Source organism: Lynx rufus, unplaced genomic scaffold (assembly GCF_022079265.1).
Source record: "Lynx rufus isolate CCGP_SWC_20201006 ecotype Redwood Valley unplaced genomic scaffold, mLynRuf1.p SCAF_7, whole genome shotgun sequence".
In the NCBI taxonomy this organism is placed as follows: Eukaryota; Metazoa; Chordata; class Mammalia; order Carnivora; family Felidae; genus Lynx; species Lynx rufus.
The window spans coordinates 70,779,599-70,801,868 of record NW_025814889.1 but is presented as its reverse complement, the minus strand read 5'-3'; the positions used below and the strand labels follow the sequence as shown (position 1 = coordinate 70,801,868).

At 35.2% G+C, this 22,270-nt stretch overlaps 1 protein-coding gene across 1 annotated transcript in view; it reads left to right on the top strand.

The window, feature by feature from the left end:
- ADAMTS20 (ADAM metallopeptidase with thrombospondin type 1 motif 20) overlaps positions 1–21,981 on the top strand; it is a 171,366-nt gene extending 149,385 nt beyond the window's left edge. The window contains exons 37-39 of the mRNA XM_047067167.1: positions 1,500–1,591; positions 19,395–19,499; positions 21,892–21,981. Coding sequence (XP_046923123.1) covers positions 1,500–1,591; positions 19,395–19,499; positions 21,892–21,981 — 287 coding nt within the window. The remainder of the gene's footprint in view (positions 1–1,499; positions 1,592–19,394; positions 19,500–21,891) is intronic.
- Positions 21,982–22,270: the final 289 nt, after the last annotated feature.

Here is a 22,270-nt window from a genome sequence, read left to right as displayed (position 1 = left end):
ATAGAGACAGTCTCTCCAGCAAATGGTGCTGGGAACCTGGAAAGCAACATGCAGAAAAATGAACCTGGACCACTTTCTTATACCGTACACAATAAACTCAAAATGGATGAAAGACCGAAATACAAGACAGGAGGCCATCAAAATCCTTGAGGAGAAAGCAGGCAAAAGCCTCTTTGATCTTGGCCGCAGCAACTTCTTACTCAACACGTCTCCAGAGGCAAGGGAAACAAAAGCAAAAATGAACTACTGGGACCTTATCAAAATAAAAAGCTTCTGCACAGCGAAGTAAACAATCAGCAAAACTAAAAGGCAACTGATGGAATGGGAGAAGATATTTGCAAACGACATATCAGATAAAGGGTTAGGATCCAAAGTCTATAAAGACCTTATCAAACTCAACACCCAAAAAACAATCCGGTGAAGAAATGGGCAAAAGACATGAATAGACACTTCTCCAAAGAAGACATCCAGATGGCCAACTGATACATGAAAAAATGCTCCACATCACTCATCATCAGGGAAATACAAATCAAAACCACAATGAGATACCAGGTTACACCTGTCAGAATGGCTAACATTAACAACTCAGGCAACAACAGGCAACAAAATGTATATTTATACATGGCAAGGATGTGGAGAAAGAGGATCTCTTTTGCACTTCTTGTGGGAATGCAAACTGGTGCAGCCACTCTGGAAAACAGTATGGAGGTTCCTCAAAAAATTAAAAATAGAACTACCCTATGACCCAGCAATTGTACTACTAGGTATTTACCCAAGGGATACAGGTGTGCTGTTTCGAAGGGACACATGCACCCCCATGTTTATAGCAGCACTATCAGCAATAGCCAAAGTATGGCAAGAGCCCAAATGTCCATCGATGGAGGAATGGATAAAGAAGATGTGGTGTGTGTGTGTGTGTGTGTGTGTGTGTGTGTGTGTGTATGGTTTCAAATATGAAATCTTGCCATTTGCAACTACATGGATGGAACCAGAGCGTATTATGCTATGCGAAATTAGTCAGAGAAAGGTAAATATCATATGACTTCACTCATATGAGGATCTTAAGACACAGAACAGATGAACACAAGGAAAGGGAAGCAAAAACAACATAAAAACAGGGGGGGGGACAATACATAAGAGACTCATAAAAATGGAGAACAGAGGGTTAGTGGAGGGGTTGTGGGAGGGGGGATGGGCTAAATGGGTAAGGAGCATTAAGGAATCTACTCCTGAAATCATCGTTGCACTATATGCCAACTAACTTGGATGTAAATAAAAAAATTAAATTAAATTAAAAAATAAATTACTAAAATAAAATAAAAATTATTTATTGAAAACCTGATATATGTTATGTAGTATAATTTGTAGCATATTTGCTTAAAACTTTGAATTAATTATATAAATATATTTAAGAATGTAATATAAAGACTGTATGCTTTGCAGTGAAGACTGGAAAGTATACAATGCCTTAATACTAAAAAGGTTCATTTATTTTTTAGCCACAGACCTTCTTTTTGCCCAGACAATATTTGGAAAAGCAGTGCCATTTGCCACAGCTGGAGATTGCTATAGTGCTGCCAGATGTCCACAGGTATGTCATGTTTGTTTATTTTTCCCTCACTGTAAAAAAAAAAAAAGGATACTCTTTCTCTTAATTTTCTTGACCATAATATTGCAAGAAACATAAGTAAATAGAAAATATGAATTTCCTATATGAATTTTATTTCAAAGGTTATAGATAAATTTAGGAGGAAAAATACCTTTGCCAATTTTAAGTTTGCTTAAGAGGTGTAATAGCGAGGATTTTCAAATTATTCAGAGCCTATTTCTCCTTCCTTGATGCATTTTCATTTTTAATCTTTCTACCCAGTCTGTGGAAATGAACATATGTATATAACAAAGTAAAAAACTGGATCACAAGCTTGTGACTTTCTTATACTGCTGCTAACATTGACTATATTAGCTGTCTGGGTGTGTACCAGACCCAGAGTAACTTTCTATTATTTGTGAAATAGTATATTTCCATGACTTTATTCTTATTTTATTTTTTTATATCCAGAGTTCTCTTCACATACCCTTTATGCCATCTCTGTGATTTCCAGTGTAGAGTATGCTTTCTAGAAGAAATTTACTATCCCATTTTTAGAATTTTTTTTATTTTAATAAAAAAATGGGGGAGAAAGGAATAGAGAGGGGAGAAGGAGAGAGAGAGAGAAAGAGAGATAAAGGGAGAGAATCTTAAGCAGGCTCCACTCTAAGCACAGGGCCTGTTGCGGCAATCCCAAGACCCTGGAATCATGACCTGAGCTGAAGTCAAGAGTCAGGCACTCAACTGACTAAGCCACCCAGGCACCCCTTAACAAGAGATTTTATAGAGTCTATGTGAACAACAGTGTTATGATAAGATGGAGAAATGTAAGCTAGATTAATGTAGCATTGTTAGGCAGATTCATAACTAATTCAAAAATCATGCACAAGAGGTAATAATTATAATATTGATATTTTCAAGAGAAGTGGCTAATGGTTTGCCATAGCCCTCTCGTCTTGGAATTTCCCATTCACTATTTTAACCATCTGACAGAGAAGGTATACTTATGTTAAAAAGAGAAGGCGTTTTCTATATTGTAAAAGGACACTTAAAGGAGATCAAAAGACACTAGAACTATGGACTCAAATGAATAAGAAAAAATAAATTTCTAAATTTTAGGTACAGAAATGCAAATAGAACATAGTGATGTCATATGAAAAAGACCGAGGTGTTTTATTCAACCACCACAAGTTCAATATGACTCACATAGATTATGGAGTAATTTCTAAACCACCCAGTATAATCATAAAGTACCCAAACACGATATCAACACCAAAAGATTTTAAATCTCTGTCTGGAAAAGGTAAGTTTTTAATCTGTCTAGGAGTGTAGGAGGCAACAACCAGGGGAAAAAAGGAGAGTTTACATTATGTCACATAAGAAAATAAAGGAAGCTAGGAAAAGAATGGGAAGCTATGGTAACTATCTTTAAATATTTAAAGAGCTCCATGAAAGAGGGGTGAGGTCAGTGCGTGTTATAGGGCAGAAGATTCCAGCTCAAGCTAAAGAAGGCTTTTGACAAGGGAGAGTTGTCCAGTAAAAAGACCCCCAAGATCTGGGGCCCAAACAAATCACGAATTTTTGCCTATGGTTTTTAGAAACTAGTCTTGTATCCTGCAACCCTGCTGAATTCATTTTTTAGTTATAATAATTATTTTCTTGGATTCTTTGGAATTTTCTATATACCAGCAATGCCATCTAGAAATAAAGATAGTTTTACTTCTTCCTTGGCAATCTGGATGCCATTTATTTCTTATTTTGCCTCATCACCCTGCCTAAAACTTCCAGAGCAGTATTAAATGAAAGTGATGAGAGTGGACATACTTGTCTTGTTCCTGATTTTAGGAGAAAAGCATTGAGTCCATCATGAACTGTGTTAGCTGTGGATGTGTTACAGATCCCTTGGATCAAGTTGAGGAAGTGCCCTTCTATTCCTAATTTAAGTGGTTTTATAATGAAAGAGTGTTTGTTTTTGAAATACTTCTGCGTGTATTGAGGCAATCCTGTATCTCTTGTCCATTATTGTGGTGATATGGTATATCACACTGGTTAACTATTATATGTTGAAACAACATTCCTGGGAATGTTCCTGAGAAATCCCATTTGGCCTTGGTGTATATATTTTTTTATATGTTGCTAGATTTGATTTGCTTTGTTGGGAATTTTTCATCTATTTTCATAAGGCATATTGGCCTAATCATTTTCTTTTCTTGTGAGGTCCTTATCCAGTTTTGATATCAGGGAAATATTGGCCTTGTAAAATGAATTGGGAAGTATTCCCTCCACTTCTACTTTTTTGGGAGAGATTGTACATAATTAATTCTTATTTTTCCTTTTCTAACAATTTTAATTCCAGTTAACATTTAATAGTTAACGTACAGTATTATGTTTCAGGTGTACAGTATAGTGATTCAGCAATTCTATGCGTTAGTTAGTGCTCATCATGATAAATGTACTCTTAATCCCCATCACCTATTTCATCTGATCATTCCCCTACCCACCTCTCCTCTGGTAACCATCAGTTTGTTCTCTAAAGTTAAGAGTCTGTTTCTTCATTTGTCTCTCTCTCTCTTTTTTTCTTTGCTCATTTGTTTTGTTAAATTCCACATATGAGGGAAATCATATGGCATTTGTCATTCTGACCTATTTCAATGAGCATTATACTCTCTGGATCCACCCATGTTGTTGCAAATAAAAAGATTTCATTCTTTTTATGGCTGTGTAATATTCCATTATATATTTCACCTCTTGGGCTGCTTCCATAATTTGGCTATTGTAAATACTGCTGCAAGAAACATAGAGATGCATGGAATCTTTTGAATTAGTGTTTTTGTATTTAGGGATAAATACCCAGTAGTGTGATTACTATATCATAAGGTAGTTCTATTTTTAACTTTTCTGAGGAACCTCTATACTGTTTTCCACAGTGGCTGCACCAGTTTGCCTTTTTAGCAACTGTACTCTCTTTTTCTCCACAACCTTGCCAATGCCTGTTGTTTCTTGTGTTGTTGATTTTAGCCATTCTGTTAAGTATGAGGTGATATGTCATTGTGGTTTTTATTTGCATTTTCTTGATTATGAGGGATGATGAGCATCTTTTCATGTGTCTGTTGGTCATCTGTATGTCTTCTTTGGAGAAATGTTTTTTCATGCCTTTTGCTATTTGCTATTGGTTTTTTTTGTTTGTTTGTTTGGTGTTGAGTTGTATAAGTTTTTTGGATACTAACCCGTTGTTAGATACGTCATTTACAAATACCTTCTCCCATTCAGTAGCCTTTTAGTTTTGTTGATTGTTTCCTTTGCTATGCAGAAACTTTGTATTTTGATGTCATACCAATAGTTTATTTTTGCTTTTGTTTTCTTGCCTCAGGAGACACATCTAGAAAAATGTTGCTACAGTCAATGTGAGAGAAACTACTGCCGATGCACTCTTAAAGGGTTTTTATGGTTTCAGGCCTCACATTTAGGTCCTTAATCCATTTTGAATTTATTTTTGGTATAGTGCAAGAAAATGGTCCAATTTCCTTCTTTTGCATGTAGCTGTCCATTTTTCCCTGAACCATTTGTTGAAGACACATTCTTTTTCCCATTGCTTATTCATTCCTCCTCTGTCAAAGATTAATTGAACATATAATCTTGGGTTTATTTCTGGGTTTTCTCTTCTATTCCACTGATCTATGGACCTATTTTTGTGTCAGTACCAGTAATATAACTTGAAATCTGGAATTGTAATACCTCTAGTTTTGTTTCTCCTTTTTAAGATTACTTTGGCTATTCAACAAATTTTAGAATTATTTTTTCTATGTTTGTGAAAAATGCTGGTAGCATTTCGATAGGGATTTCATTAAATCTGTAGATTGCTTTGGGGAGTGTAGACATTTTAACAATATCTGTTCTCCAAACCCATGAGCATGGAATCTTTCCATTTTTTGGTGTTGTTTTCAACTTCTTCCAGTGTTTTCTTCTTCTTCCAGTGTTTTCTGGTTTTCAGAGTAGAGGTCTTTTACTTCTTTGTTCCTAGATATTTTATTGTTTTTGGTGCAAATGCAATTGGGATCATTTTCTTAATTTCACTTTTTGCTACTTCATTATTAGTATATAAGAATGTAACAGGTTTCTATACATTGATTTTGTATCCTGTGACTTTACTGAACTCGTTTATCAGTTCTAGTAGTATTTTGGTGGAGTCTTTAGGGTTTTCTGAACATAGTCTCATGTCATCTGCAAATAGTGAGAGTTTTACTTCTTCCTTACCAATTTGGATGCCTGTTATTTCTTTTTGTTGTCTGATTGCTATGACTAGGACATCCAGTACTATGTTGAATAAAAGTAGCAAGAGTGGATATCCTTGTCATGTTCCTGGTGTTTGGGGAAAAGCTCTCAGTTTTTCACTATTGAATATAATGTTGGCTATGTATTTTTCACATGAGGCCTTTATTATGTTGAAGTATGTTCCCTTTAGACTTACTTTGCAGATTTTTTTTTATTATTATGAATGGATATTGTACTTTGTCAAATGCTTTTTCTGCATCTATTGAAATAATCATATGGTTTTTATCCTTTCTTTGTGATATGATGTATCATGTTGATTGTTTTTTTGAATATTGAACCACAATTGCATCCCAGGAATAAATCCCACATGATCCTGGTGAATGATTTTTTAAATGTATTGTTGGATTCTGTTTGCTAGTATTTTGTTGAATATTTTTGCATCTATGTTCATGAAAGATATTGGCCTATAGTTCTCCTTTTTTGTGGTGTCTTTTTGGTATCAGGCTGATACTAGCATTATAGAATGAACTTGGAAGTTTTCCTTCCTCTTGTATTTTTAGGAATAGTTTGAGAAGTTTAATTCTTTGAATATTTGGTAGAATTCACCTGTGAAGCAGCTGGTCCTGAATTTTTGGTTTTGGGAGTTTTTTGATTATTGGTTCCATTTTATTTCTGGTAATTGGTTTGTTCAAATATTCTATTTCTTCTTGCTTTAGTGTTGGTAGGTTATATGTTTCTAGGAACAAAGAGACCAACACCTGATTTTGTTGATTTTCTCTTTTTTATTTATTTCAGCAAATTTTAGTCTGTTCTTTACTATTTCTTTATTTCTGTTTGCTTTATTTAATTTGTTCTTTTTCCAGAGTCTTAAGGTGGAAGGTTAGGTTATTGATATATCTTTTTTCTCTTTTGATATAGGCATTTACAACTTTAAATTTCCCTTTATGCACTTATTTTGCTGCATCCTCTGAGTTTTGGTGTGTGGTGTATTTATTTCCATTCATCTTAAAGTATTTTCCATTATCACCTGTGAGGTCTTGTTTGACTTATTGGTTCTTTAAGAGTGTAGTTTGAGGGACTCTTGGGTGGCTCAGTCGGTTAAGTGTCTGACTCTTGATTTCGTGGTCAGATTGTCATCTCAGGGTCATGAAATTGAGCCCCACATTGGGCTCCATGCTGATCATGGAGACTGCTTAAGATTCTGTCTCTCCCTCTACTGTTTGTGCTCTCTCTCTCTCTAAAAAAATGTAGTGTTTGAGTCCCACATATTTGTGAGTTTTCCAAATTTACCTCTGTTACTGAGTTCTTTCCATTGTGATTGGAAAATACACTTTGTATTCTTCATTCTCTTAAATGCACTAAGTCTTGTTTAATGGTATAACATATGGCTATTCTGGAAAATGTTCAATATGTGGTTGGAAAGAATGTGTATTCTGTTGTTGGTGAAATATTCTATACATGTTTGTCAGGCCTTGTTGGTTTGAAGTATTGTTCAACTTTTCCATTCCCTTGTTTATCTTCTGCCTAGCTGTTCTAGTCACTGAAATTTTGCAACTATTATTGTTGAATTGTCTATTTCTCACTTTAGTCTTATTTCATTTACTTGGTATTTTATTCATTTACCATGGGGTTTTTATATATGATCATGATTATAATTGTCATAATTTCCTGATATATTGACACTTTTGTCATTATAAAATGTTCTTTATCTGAAGCAGCATTTTTTTGTTTGTTTTAAAGGTCTAATTTATCTGACACTAGAATGGCTGCCCAGCTCATAGATAGTACATGATATATAATTTTATCCCATTTACTTTTAACCTATTTATATCTTTGGATCTTAAGAGTGTCTTCTATAGAGAGCACTTTATTGGATCTCTGCCTTTGAATTGAGTTGTTTGATGATATTGATGTACCATTTTACTTTTTGTTTTCTGTATGTCTGAAGTTGTTTTTTTCCTCTATTCCTTCTTTACCACTTTCTTTTTTTAATTGAATGTTTTTGAGTGTAATGTTTAATTTCCTTAATAACTTTTTCATTATATTTTTTGAATTGTTTTCTTACTTGCTGCTTAAGGGGTTACAATAGACATCTTAACTTATCAGAATCGACTTCAGATTTACACTACCTAATTTTGAGTGAAATATAGGAAATTACTCCTTTATATGCTCTATTTCCTCTTCCCACTTTTGGTGTTATATTTGTTACATGACCTACATATGTAAAAATCCACATTATGTTTTCATAATAACTTTCTATAATTTTATGATTTTTAGAGAATATGAGAGAAGTAATGAGAGGAATTACATATTCATAGAGCTTTTTATGTGAACCTTTTTATTTAGCATCTCTAGTTTTCTTCTTTTCTTCCTGTGGATTTGATTTATTGGCTGGTGTTATTTCCTTACTCTCAAAGAGCTTTGCTTCCACCTGCCTCGTTTTTGCTATTATTATCAAGTATATTACATTTCTATATATTATAGGTCAATAATATAATCATATACTTATTGGTTTATAAAATTGTTTAAAAATAAGTTAAGGGAAGAAAGGAAAAGAAAGATGCAATCATAATGTCTTTTATAATTACCTAGACAGTTACCTTTATCAGTACTCTTTGGTTGTTTTGTATTAATGTCTGGTGTTACTTGATTTCAGCTTGACGAACTTCCTTTAGCATGTCTTATAAAACAGGTCTACTAGTGACAAATCCTCTCTGTTTTGTTTATCTTGAAAGTTTTCATTTGGCCTTCATTCTTGAAAGATTGATTTGCTTGTTATAAAATTCTCAACTTACACTTTTTATTTTTCAGCACTTTAAATATGTCACCCGACTGTCTTCTAGCTTATAGATAAAAACATGGAGGTCAGCTATGTATCTTATTGGGGTTCTTATGTATGTGGTTATTTATCTCTTGATGCTTTCAGATTTTCTCTTTGTCTTTGACTTTCATCTTTACTGTCACATATTTGGATGTGGCTCTCTGTGTATCTACCAAACTTGAAATCTGTTGAGTTTCTTGGATGTATAGATTAATGTGTTTCACCAAATATGGAAATTTCAGACATTATTTATTCAAATATATTCTCTGCTCCTGTATCTCTCCCTTCCTTCTGGTACTTGCATTATGCATATGTTGGTGTACTTAATGGTGTATCCCTTTGTTTCTCTGAGGCTCTGTTCATTTTTCTTAATGCTTTTTTTCTCTCTGTTCTTCAGATTATGTAATCACTATTGATACCTGCCCAAGTTTGCTAATTCTTTTTTCTACCTGCTTCAATCTACTGTTTGAGCCCCTATAGTGATTTCTTTTGTTATTGTACACTTTAACTCCAGAATTGTCCTTTTGCTCTTTATCTAAATGTAACTTCTGTCTCTGTATTGATATTCTCTATATGATGAGACATTATTATCATACCTTTCTTTAAAACATGGTTTTCTTTAGTTCTTTGAACATATTTATAAGAGCAGCTTTGAAGTCTTTATCTGCTCAGCCAGACATGTGAAACCTGTCAAAGGCAGTTTCTATTGCCTTTTCCCCCTGAATGAGTCATCCTTTCCAATTTCTTTGCATATCTCAGTTTTTTCTTGAAAACCAAGCATTTTAGGGAATGTATTTTAGTAACTATGGACACTAAATCTCCTCTCCCCTTTCCTCTAGGACTTGTTTGCTTGCTTGCTTGTTTGCTTAGCTCCTTGGCTGGACTATTTTGGTGACATCTATTTTCTCTGTAGTGTGCAGTCTTTGATGTCACTCCTTGGATGGCACAGCCTTGGACATGTACAGTCACTCTAATCCTCCTGGAATGATAGTGTTTTTAGCTGAGATCTCTTTGTCTCTTTCCCAGCTCTCCATGAAGTTTTTTTTTAATTTTTTTTAAACATTTATTTATTTTTGAGAGAGACAGAGTGTGAGCAGGGGAGGGGCAGAGAGACTGAAACACAGAATCTGAAGCAGGCTCCAGGCTCCGAGCTGTCAACACAGAACCCAACGCAGGGCTCGAACTCATGGACAGTGAGATCATGACCTGAGCTGAAGTCAGACGCTTAACCAACTGAGCCACCCAGGTGCCCCAAGTTTTTATTTTTATTCCTAGTTTGCGCATTAACTTTTTTAAAATTTAAATTCGAGTTAGTTAGCATACAGTGTAGCCTTGGCTTCAAGAGTAGAACCCAGTGACTCATCGCAGAAGTGCCCTCCTTAATGCCTATCACCCATTTAACCCATTCTCCTCCTACTTACTCCTTCCCAAAACCCCCACTTTGTTCTCTGTATTTAAGAGTCTCTTCACACCTGTCAGAATGGCTAAATTAACAGCTCCAGAAACAACAGATGTTGGCACGGATGCGGAGAAAGGGGAACACTTTTGCACTATTGGTGGGAATGCAAACTGGTGCAGCCAGTCTGGAAAACAGTATGCAGGTTCTTCAAAAAATTAAAAATAGAACTAACCTATGACCCAGCAATTGCACTACTAGGAATTTATCCAAAGGATACAAATATCCATTACGTTTTTAAACTGGTCTGAATCTGTTGATATCACATTCAGCTCTTAGACTCCATTAATTGCTAGATGATTGCTATATTCTTTCAATAACATCTTGGAGGAGTAAATTACTCCATGGACCAATCCAACTAAATGCAAGCCCTCTGGCCAAGGTAGTATTATAGGTCAAGTCAGACCTCAAGAGGAGCCCTTCTTAACTGTCTCTTTCCTTGGTTCTCTCTGTTAAACTTCAATTTGATCTACCATTTTCCTTGTTGCTCTCACTGAGCTATCACCACTCCCTTTTTAGCGCGTGTCATTAAAATCTTGTTTTCAGTTGCATCTTTAGTCTTGAAATTCTCCTATTTCTTTCTCAAATAAGCTCATACTCCTTAGAAAAAGCTATGGAACACTCCGACCTTAACATCATGACTCTATCCTAAGGAAAAAACTTTGCACTAGTTCTGTGGATCTAAGGATAGGACCAACTTCTCAGAGTAACAATCCTACTTTTTAATAAGCAGGATCCTGAGTCATAGCAGTAACCCCTGCTCTTCTTGGCTTGCCCTTCTCAGCATAGAACCTCTGCCCTACCAGTGATTTTGAATGGGGATGATTGGAGCCTTGTGTTCTTGGCCAATCATGCCTGGGGTAGATCTTCTGTTTTATGAGTAGGGACTGAGTGGCGGATGGGAGCTTAGCTATTCTTACCTGTAATAGAGCTTCTGTGGCACAGAACTGCATGAAATGAGAATTGCTGACAGTTTTCCCCTCCCAGGGAGAAAACTTAACCTTAACAGAATGCTGAAGAAATGGAGCCTTGTGTTCCTATCAAGACTAAAACTGTCATCTTGCTGAGGTAAGAGTAAAGGGCAGGTCATGGTTCAAATGTCATAGACATTCCCTCTTCTTACCCAGATATAGTAGATTTTTTTGTGAATAAATATTTTTCCATTTGTTGTATAACCTTAGGATAATTTCTAGAGACCTTAAATGGTTGTTGTATTTCATAATTTTTATGAGTTATGGTTGTTTTGTTGAAGAGTGAGGCCACAGGGCTCCTCAAGTTGCCATTCCAGAAGCACTTCCTCTCTTGGTCATATTTTAAAGGTAGATAACTTGGCAGAGAGGGCTCATATTCTCATTCAATCTTTGAAGCTGGCTAGCTCCATGCATGTCCATTCTTCTCCTTTTCTCCTTCATTCATATCGGTCCATCACATAATTGGTCTACTTCCCAGAATGTGACTCTCTGACCCACAACTTCTATTCAGTTCTTTTCCCAGGACAGTCCTTACCTTGATGAACTCCCCCTTATGAAGCCTGACACTGTGTTCTAAAGTCTTCAGACACCTGTTCTAAAGTCAAGGATGTGTAATCTAAACCTTTTAGCATTCTCAGCAATTTTTTTAATCCATATGGATTTTTTTAATTTATTTTTTATTTATTTTTTAAAGGTTTTTTTTAATGTTTGTTTATTTTTAAGAGAGAGAGAGAGAGAGCAGGGGACAGGCAGAGAGGGAGGGGAACAGAGGATCTAAAGCCTGATGTGGGGCTTGAAACCACAAACCATGAGATCATGACTTGAGCTGAAGTCAGAGGCTCAACCGACTGAGCCACCAAGTGCCCAAACTCCTACGGATTTTTTAGTAACACTTCCCTTTAACTAGAGATTATTAAATAAAGATTAGAGATTATTCATTCTCAAATGATCAACCCATGTCAAGACTGATGAACTTTGTCCAACAACCCATCCTCCTTATAAGCTATATCATCTTGTCAAATACTTAATGTTATTAGAAAGAAGCAAATTGAGAATGCCACGTAGAGATGTGGAGAGTCTGATACAAGGTCTCTCAGATGCCATTACTTTGGAAAGGTTGCCAAGTTCTGGGAATCCAGTCTTTTTTATTACATGTTAAATTGGGCAAGGTCAGGGTTGATGAAATAAAAACTAAATTCACAAGAGAGCTGATAGGCAATTAAATCATGTAACTGTCAAGTGGAATCAAAATTTTTATCTCAGAGTGCCTAGGTGGCTTATTCAGTTAAGTGTCCAACTCTTGATTTCGGCCTAGGTCATGATCTCATGGTTTGTGAGATCTTACATGCTTGGGACTCTATTTCTCCCTCTCTCTCTGCCCCTCCCCCTCTCATGATCACACACACACTCTCTCTCTCTCTCTCTCAAAATAAATCAATAATCATTAAACACACTTTCATCTCACTTAACTTTCCTAATGGGAAATATCTAACAGAAAGCTAATTATTATAAAGAGTATTTCTTTTTTTTTAATGTTTATTTTTGAGAGAGAGAGAGAGAGAGAGAGAGAGAGAGAGAGAGAAACAGCATGAGTGGGGGAGGGGCGGAGAGAGGGAGATACAGAATCCAAAGCAGGCTCCAGGCTCTGAGCTGTCAGCACAGAGCTCGATGTGGGGCTAGAACCCATGAGCCATGACACCCCAATAAACAGAATATTTCTTGTTGAGCTTAATATCTGAATAAGAGGCGTTAGCACAGTTAGGTTTTTAAATGATACGATAGTTATTTCCATTAATTTCTAACCCTTTATTTAATTTCTCTGTGACCCCATTTCTCCCCTATAATATCTTGAGAAAGTTATGTAGTTGTAAACTGGGCAATCCCATTTCATAGTTAGGAGAAGCAGACATTCCATGTTAATAACCTGTCCAAGGTCCTTGAGAAAGTCAGAGGCAGAACCAGTACAGTAATAAAATATTCCTCTCTACTCATCAAGGTGAGATGCCTCCCTCGTGTAGTTCTCCAGGCATTTCTGGAATGCCAGGTTTTATTTCCCAAATTAGATGTTAGCGAGCATAGAGAGGTATGTGCTGTGAATAGGAAATTTACCTATCTATATTCATTCTCTACAATTCAACCGGCTGAGGTTTATGTTACCAAAAATACAAACTGTCCAGTATTCTTAGAGGTGTTCTGTCAAATATATAAACCAGATTCTGTGTTAAGTTATACAACATTTGCATGAATACTCTCCAGATGTTTGATGTCACAGAAAGAACTTATTTTGTTTGGGATTCATCAAAACCACATCCTCTGTGTTTGCATATGACAGGGCACTCTGGGACATGAATTCTAAAAAGAGAATGGATACATATGGCACTCTTTAGGGAAAATAAACTTTGCCACATTGCAATATAAGATGAAGTTAAGGAGTGTGATGTGACTTTAGAATACATACATCAAAAGTGAAGTAAAGGAAAACCTTTGATACTTTTCAAAGAGCCACAAAAATTGGACGATAAAACCTAATGTTTATCTCTTTAGCTGTTTTATAATTAATATTGATGACACAAGAGCAAGAGAAAGAACTACATTCAGCTAATGCAAGTAGATCATGGCCAGCATCTAGTTTGAGAATTCAGAACCAGTCATTAAATATTTCAAACATGTATTTTTTACCATTAGGATACGGAGTTTGATACGCATCCAAAGATCTACCTTTTTGATTATATTGTTTAGATTATCCCTCTCCTTATTTTTGCCTGCTTGATCTGTCTTGTTACTAAAAGTGGTATATTAAAATTTCCTATTGGGGGTATCTATCTATCTATCTATCTATCTATCTATCATCTATGTCTACTTGTATCTCCTATAGTTTTATTTTATAAAAGTCACTGTGTTACTCAATTCATAATATTCATGGGTTATTTCTTCATTGTAGATTATGGTTTTTAGTATTTATTTGTCATGTTTTCCTGATTTAAGACTTGAATTCTACTTTGTCCCTTAGTATTATTACCCTTCTTTTCTTATGTTCAGATTCCTGGTATTTTTTTGCCCATCCTTTTAATTTTAGCTTTTATGGATCACTTTATTTTAAGTATGTCTCTTACATACAACAGATTGTTGGGTTTATTTTGCAAGCCTTTTGGAAAATTTATTCTTTAAATAAATTTTGTACCCATTCACATTTAAAAAAGTTATAGAGAAAAATTACCTTTTTTTTTTTTAGTATACAGTTTTAACATATGTACAGATTCACATTACCATCAGTATAATCAACATATAGGGCAATTCCAAATCTTTGGACCTAACTTCTGGTAAACACTGAACTGTTCTCTGTTGCCATTGTTTTGCCTTTGCTGGAATGTCATACAAATGTCATATAAATGGAAAATACAGTATATAACGTTTTAAGATTGGCTCTCTTCACTCAACATAATGCCTTTGTGATTCATCTGTGTTGTTGCATGTGTCAGTAATTTGTTCCTTTTGTATTGCTGTGAATTATTCTATCATATACAAGTTGTACAGTGGTCCTATGGTTTGTCCACTCATCTGGAAGAATGGGTTGCTTATAGTTTGGGGAGATTATGAATAGAGCTGATATGCACATTTGTGTGCAGGTGTATGTGTGAACATACATTTTCATTTTTCTGGGATAATTACCTGATTAATGGGATTGTAAGGTCATAGGGAATGTGTATGTTTACCTTATAAAAAACTACCAAACTGTTTTAAAGAGTAGCTGTACTATTTTGTATTCCCACTAGCCAAGATTAAAGTTCTAGTCGCTTTGCTTCCCTGTCAGCACTTAGTATTGTCAAGTTTTGTTTTCTGCCACATCATGTTCTGTGGAATCTCATTGTGGTTTTAATTTGCATTTGATTCTCAGTTAAATATGTTAAATACCTTTCATGTCCTTATTGGTCATCTGCATATCCACTTTGGTGAAGTGTTTTTTCAAGTCTTCTACCCATTTTAAAAATTGGATTGTTCATTTCCTACTGTTTAATTTTGAGAGTTCTTTACATATTCTGGATACAAGTCTCTTGTTACATAAGATATTTGCAAATATTTTTTCCTGATCTGAGCCATAGCTTTTCTTTCAAGTGTCTTTCACACAGCAAAATTTTTAAATTTTAATGAAATCAAATTTATTACTTTTATCCTATATGGGTTGTGCATTTAGTTTCATATTGAAGAACTCCTTGACTAACTCCAAGTGACAAAGATTTTCTCCCATGTTTCCTTCAAAAATTTGTATAGTTTTATAGTTTTACCCTTAGACCTGTGGTTGATTTTGAATTGTGTAAAATCTAATGGATTTTGCATGTAGACATCCACTTGTCCAAACACCATTTGTTGAAAAAACAATATTTTCTCTACTTAATTACCTTAACAGCTTTGTTAAAAATCAAGTGGACCTATTTTTGGTCCACTTGTGGGTCTATTTCTGAACTCTATTCTGTTCTATTGATCTACCTATCTCTCCAACACAGCAGTGTCTTGGTTATGATAGCTTTATAATAAGTGTTAAAATAAGGTAGTGTGGGTTCTTCAAGTTTATTCTTTTTAAAAATTAATTTAACTATTTTAATTTGTCTTTTCATATAAATTTTAGAATCAGTTCTCTAGAGCTACAAAAATTCTCCATGGAATTTTTATTGCAGTTGCCTCAGATTATAGATCCCTTCATGATAAAATATGTTCAACACATTTTAGAATTATCAAACTATAATGATGTAATAAGACCACATGAACCAACCAGTCAATAAGAGAAGTAGAACATTAAAACTTATGTCTACCTCTATAGCTCTTCTCTTATATCCACAACTACTTTTTCCTTGGATGCAGTCAATTAATTACTCAAGACATTCCAATTTGTTGAATTATTGGATATTTGAATCACCTTCCACTTGTGACTTTGCTATTAGAATTTTACATCTTATGGCCACCTCTTCTAAAAAAGATTGAGAGTAGGGGCGCCTGGGTGGCGCAGTCGGTTAAGCGTCCGACTTCAGCCAGGTCACGATCTCGCGGTCCGTGAGTTCGAGCCCCGCGTCGGGCTCTGGGCTGATGGCTCAGAGCCTGGAGCCTGTTTCCGATTCTGTGTCTCCCTCTCTCTCTGCCCCTCCCCCGTTCATGCTCTGTCTCTCTCTGTCCCAAAAATAAATAAACGTTGAAAAAAAAAAATTAAAAAAGATTGAGAGTAGAAGAAGAGGTAAACCTCATACTACTTTTAAAACACAAATTTTTAGCAGCTACATTGAACTAATTTTTTAAGTTAAAGGTTAGGTTTAAGGAGTTATACATTTTAATCTTAAATAAAAATATGTAACTAAAATAATTAATTTATCCAATCATTTATTTCTTCTGAAGTCCCATAGGAATGTACCAGTACCTTTTTTTATACACCTGTAATTCTCTACAATGCATTGCATTTATTTATATACATATGCTATTTTATTTTTCCCCCTGTTTAGTAAAATATAATTGTCATAGAATATTGCATTAGTGTAAGGTGTGCAAGATAATGATTTGGTTATGTATATATTGCAAAATGATCACCACAGTAAGTTTAATTAACATCTATCACCTCACATAGTTGCAAAATTTTCTTTGAATGAGAACTTTTAAGATCTACTCTCTTAGCAACTTTCAAATACATAGTACAGTGTTGTTAACTGGAATCACCATGCTGCCCATTATATTCCCAAAATTTATCTTAAAACTGGAAGTTTTTATCTACTAAGGACATAAATAAAGCTCATGAAAATTAGTCTGGAGAAATGGAGCAATAGATATTTCTAGACCAACTGATTGTGTCAGTGACCACCTAAGTCTGTCAGTGGTCAGTCATTTTTTTCCTTTCATTTCCAGTGTATATACACTTGAATGCTTCCAAGCAACCTTGAGCAGGAGGGTAAAGAATTAAGGAAAGTGTAGAATGTTAGGCTGTGAAAACACCGAATGGCCTGCTGGGGCACTCAGTAAGTGGCTTGTCACAGGAAACCTACATCGCAGAATATATGTCTATTTTTAAGGAGTTTTGTTTGGTGAGAAGCCTACTTATGAGTTAATGTGAGATGGAGATATTCAATGCAAAACTTGTAGCAGGTTGACTAAGAATTAGTTATTTACTAATATAAAATACCAAATGTGTCTAGTATTTGCCAATATAAAATACCAATGTGTCTAGTATTAATGTCATTCATTATCATGGCATATGAAAAGTTTATATGTGTATTTGTGTATTCATGTGTATGTAATGCTAAAATTTAATATTTGTAATGTTGCACTTAATTTATCCATTCAAAAACACTAAGCCATATTCTGGGCTCTGAGAATACAGGAATGAAACATATAGGTCATATTCTAAATTTATAACCAAATGATATATGTGATATATTTTCTATGGAATTTATCTAAACATTAGTTCTCTTTCAGGGAAATTCTGTATATATCAAAATTATATCATAAATGTATTTGAATTTCTATTTGATTTTAATTAAGAAATAGCTTAGACTTCTTAGCAATAAACTAAATTGATATATAATTGTTTTAGCAATAGTAATAATTCACATTATAGTTATATTTGAAATCTATTTCATCTTTGCCTTCATGACAAGATAATATTTTCAATCACATAATGTAACTCCTAATATTTTATCACAGTCTTGCTCAAGATTCATGCATCTTAGGCTATGGGATATAGTGATGTAATCTAAGAAGATCACTCTGAATCTATGTGTACATGGAACATTGGCAATAAGCTTAATTAGCATTGATTCTACTTTTGAATGTGTAATTGTGTACTGCAAGACATAAATGTGCCCAAATTTTATCCAGTTTTGTCACACATTTTCTCAATTAACAGATATTTAAGGTTTAATATTTAGCAAAGATAGTCTGAAATATTTTGACATGAAAATGGTTCTTGTGTCTTGAAAAGAATTAGATCATAATGCCACTAGGGGGCTCACAGACCATGTGTGTAAATCCTGTGGCATCATACACTTCAGGGCACTTTAAAAAGGGATGTAATAGCTGGGACAATAATATTACACTGACTAGTTTTGTGTAGGGGGTTAAGAAGTAACATTTTTATGGCAACAGAGAAAGTCACATTAACAGGAGAGTCCAGAAAATAATTAAACAGGTGTAATTCATCAGAGAAGTTAGTAAGAAGAGGTCAAGAATAGAAATTGAAGAGGTGTACCCGGGTGACTCAGTTGGATAAGCGTCCGACTTCGGCTCAGGTCATGATCTCGTGGATTGTGGTTTGAGCCCTGTGTAGGGCTCTATGCTGACAGCTAGGAGCCTGGATCCTACTTCGGATTCTGTGTCTCTTTCTCTCTCTCTCTCTCTCTCTCTCTGCCCCTTTCCTGCTCATTCTCTCTCTCTCTCTCTCTCAAAAATAAATAAACATTAAAAAAATTAAAAAAAAAAGAAATTGGAGAAATGTGAAAGTCTGGCATTAGTCCCTGTGAACACCCATCTCTTAGGACTTGCCTATTGCTACAGGGACACGAGCTCTAGCTGTCAAGCCGTGGAGTCCTAGGGTTGGACAGAATTACTTTTGCACAAATAACATTATATGGTATTGATTCAGATGTCTCATATTGAGATTTGTTTGTAATCAATGTTTAAAAGGCTTTAGCTGGTTCACTTCCTTTAGAGTAAAATTATATCAATATTATTTCATTTTTTAAAGAAAGACCCTTGAAAAATAATTTGAGGTGTTTCTTATGTAATTCAAATTGAGGTGTTTTTATCCAAGAGCATTCTTTTTTTTTAATGTTTATTTATTTTTAAGAGAGAGAGACAGACAGAATGCAGGCGGAGGAGGGGCAGAGAGAGAGGGAGACACAGAATCTGAAGTAGGCTCCAGTCTCCAAGTGAGCTGTCAGCCCAGAGCCCGACAAGGGGCTCGAACTCACGGACTTGGACTGCGAGATCATTACCCGAGCCAAAGTCAGATGCTTAACCAACTGAGCCACCCAGGTGTCCCGAGCATTCTTTTTTTCTTTTAATAATACTATTAAATGTCTATTTATTGATTTTGAGACAGAGATAGAGAAAGAGAGGGAGAGAGAGAGAATCCTAAGCAGGCTCCACTGTCAGCACGGAGCCTGTCGCCAAGCTCGAACTCAGAACTGTGAGATTATGACCTGAGCTGAAACCAAGAGTCCAATGCCTAACCAACTGAGACACCGAGGTGCCTCCAGGAGCATTCTTAAATATTTTATTAATTCCACCTATTTTGTTTTGTTTACAATCTAGGGACAGTTCAGCATTAACTTGGCAGGAACTGGAATGAGGATATCCAGCACAGCAAAGTGGCTTGCTCAGGGGAATTATGCCTCTGTCATCATCCACAGATCACAAGTAAGTCCTGCTGGACCAAAATGCCTGTCTGAAATACTGTGCTGTGAACTGGAATTAAAGGACCTCTACTTTAGAGTTATAAAGTAAATGACTAACGAGTTATTGCATATATGAGGCATGTTACATATAATGGGGCATAATATTAATCTATGAAATAATGAAACTGGGTTCATTGTTATTAATGTACATGTGTTTTTACATGCATATAAATCCATGTGTAGGCTACAGATCCTTGAACCTGAAATATCAAATGCCAGGGCATAGAGATTTTATCTGGCTTGTTTGGGGCTGCTGACTTGATATGCCAGTACTTCAAAAAGAGGTAGTGCTGTTAGCTATACTTTAATTATTAAAGATGTGGTAGTTTTAGTATTTCAAAGTGAGGAGTATATTTTTGGTTTATTTACCTCAGTGCTTTGATTCAGTGATGGGGGTGGTGTTAAAGCCATTTGTCGTTTAACATCTGTTCTTTATAGTTTCTCTAAGAATTAGGACTATTTTTATGGGTGTATGCATATTTTCTTCTGCCTTTATCTAGATAACATCATACTTGGCTTTTACTGTAGCACACGTATTACATGTAGAACACATTTAATTTGCTCATACACTGCCCTGGCACTTACCCTTTATGAGATGGTTCCTGTTACTTCCGGTTACCATGTCTCAGATAGCAGGACTCTATCTACAGTAAATCAGGATCTGTAAGTGTTTTCACCTGTGTTACTCATAAGTCAGCACCATCGACAGCCCCTGCCCATTCGATTTTAGGGTTTTTCTTTCTTTTGATAGAAGTTACTTTTGTTATACTCCTACTTGTGTCAATATTATTTGTAAGTGAAACTCAATTTTCTAATATTCATAGACACTAAGACATTCTATTTCTGAAGACTATGCAACTGAGTTTTAATGAACACCTAAAGAATTTAAATTTTTATCATTTCTGCCATTTGGGTCAGAAGTAGGCTTTTAGAACAAATGGCTATTTTTAAATTTTGATTTGGCATATTTAGGTCTAATCCCGTTTGGTAGAAAGTATGGGAATAAATGAATTACTTGAAGTATATTCTGAGCAGGTCTCAGTGCAAAGAGCTCAATGAAATATTTCACCTTATTTATCCAGCTTTTAGATATCTTTTTGGTATTGTAAAGAGACCACCAGTAGGTGTGACTATTTAGTACAGTCATTCCTTTTGCTTCTTTTGAAGTTCCATTGTAAAGCTTAATTATTTAATCCACTGAGAATTTCGACCTTGATCAAAAATGTTGCATATGAAAGCATTTCCTGAAACCTGAGGCCTGGTGTGAAGCTGAGATGGGTGGAACCCACACTTACGCATGAAATGCAAACCTCTTTTTACTTGCCAGGACATTTTATCCAGATTAGCTTTTTACTTAAACAATCTGGGGATAAGAATGTATGTATATGAATGGGAATTTTTACCGCCATTCCCTTCTTCTCTGCTTACTTACATTCTTGACAGTTAAAAAGCTTCTGAAAGAAAAGACAACTTAAAAACCCCTGATCTCAAAACACTCTTTACCCCAAAATGTTCTAGGAACTCAAAGTTTCCTTCTCTGCCCTCCCTTTTAACATGAAAAACAAAACAAAACAAACAAAAACTTTATTTTCTCCAGATACTCATATAGGAGCTCAAACTATTTTTTGCCTCATCCTATTAAAATGTCTTCAGTCTTTTGGCTTTTGGTCAAAGATGGAAAGCAGTCTAGAGAGAACATGCATCATACCCCTCTCACCAGCCTCTGTCTACCTGTTTGTCAGTGAATGGTTCTCCTTTTCTTAAAATAGGTGGAAAAAAAAAAGAAAAAAAGAGAGGAATCTCCCTTCTTAGTCCCTTTCTAATTATAATTACTGCTTTTAGTCCAGTTTTATCCATTTTATCACCTTCTCCCCTTCTATACTTTTCTTCAAACTGTGTTTGTAATACTTCTGTGAGATGTTTAAGGTTAATGGGGGAGAATAGGACTTGTCAGTTAAGGTCAAATTCGTATAATATATTTTTTATTTAGCCTATGAGAAGCTTATGTAAAATCATGTAAATATCAGACAGCAAATTGGGAGAGTTTTTAACAAGCTCGCTGAAGCAAATAGACACCTCGATAAAAAATATGTAGTTTGAGATGAATTGTCTAAATTTTAGTGTGGATTATAATCAAGTAGCTAATATGAATCTCAGATTATCCAGTTCCCATGACCACAAATTTCAACTAAGCCTGAAACGGTATGATCTTTGACCTCAAATGTAATTGTTATAGGAAACTTTGGCTAAATGATTTCAGCCCCATGATTCAAAGCATTTGCTCTTTCTGCCTGTGTGCACAGATACCAGCTCATGTATGGTTATCCTATATTTCTGCCTCTTCCTATTTTCAGGATGGAACCAAAGTCTACGGGAGATGTGGAGGGTTCTGTGGAAAGTGTATTCCTCACATGACTACTGGTCTCCCAATTCAAGTAATATGAACATTCAGAAATGGGAAGTATGAGGAGATATTCTCTGGAATATCTGCGAATAACCGGTGCTCGTTTCTTTACTCTTCCCTTCCTGAGATTTCCACATCCAAAATGTCTGTGCCTTTTATTTTCCTTTTCTTTCTTTCTTTTTTTTTTTCCAGGGTGCTCATCAGGGAATCAAATCACTGCTTAATTTTTCCAAAGCCTTCCAAATAAGCTTAACACGTATATGATTCTAATCGGGATCTTTTTAAAAGGACACAATAATTTATGGTAGAATATACAGATATTTGAATGA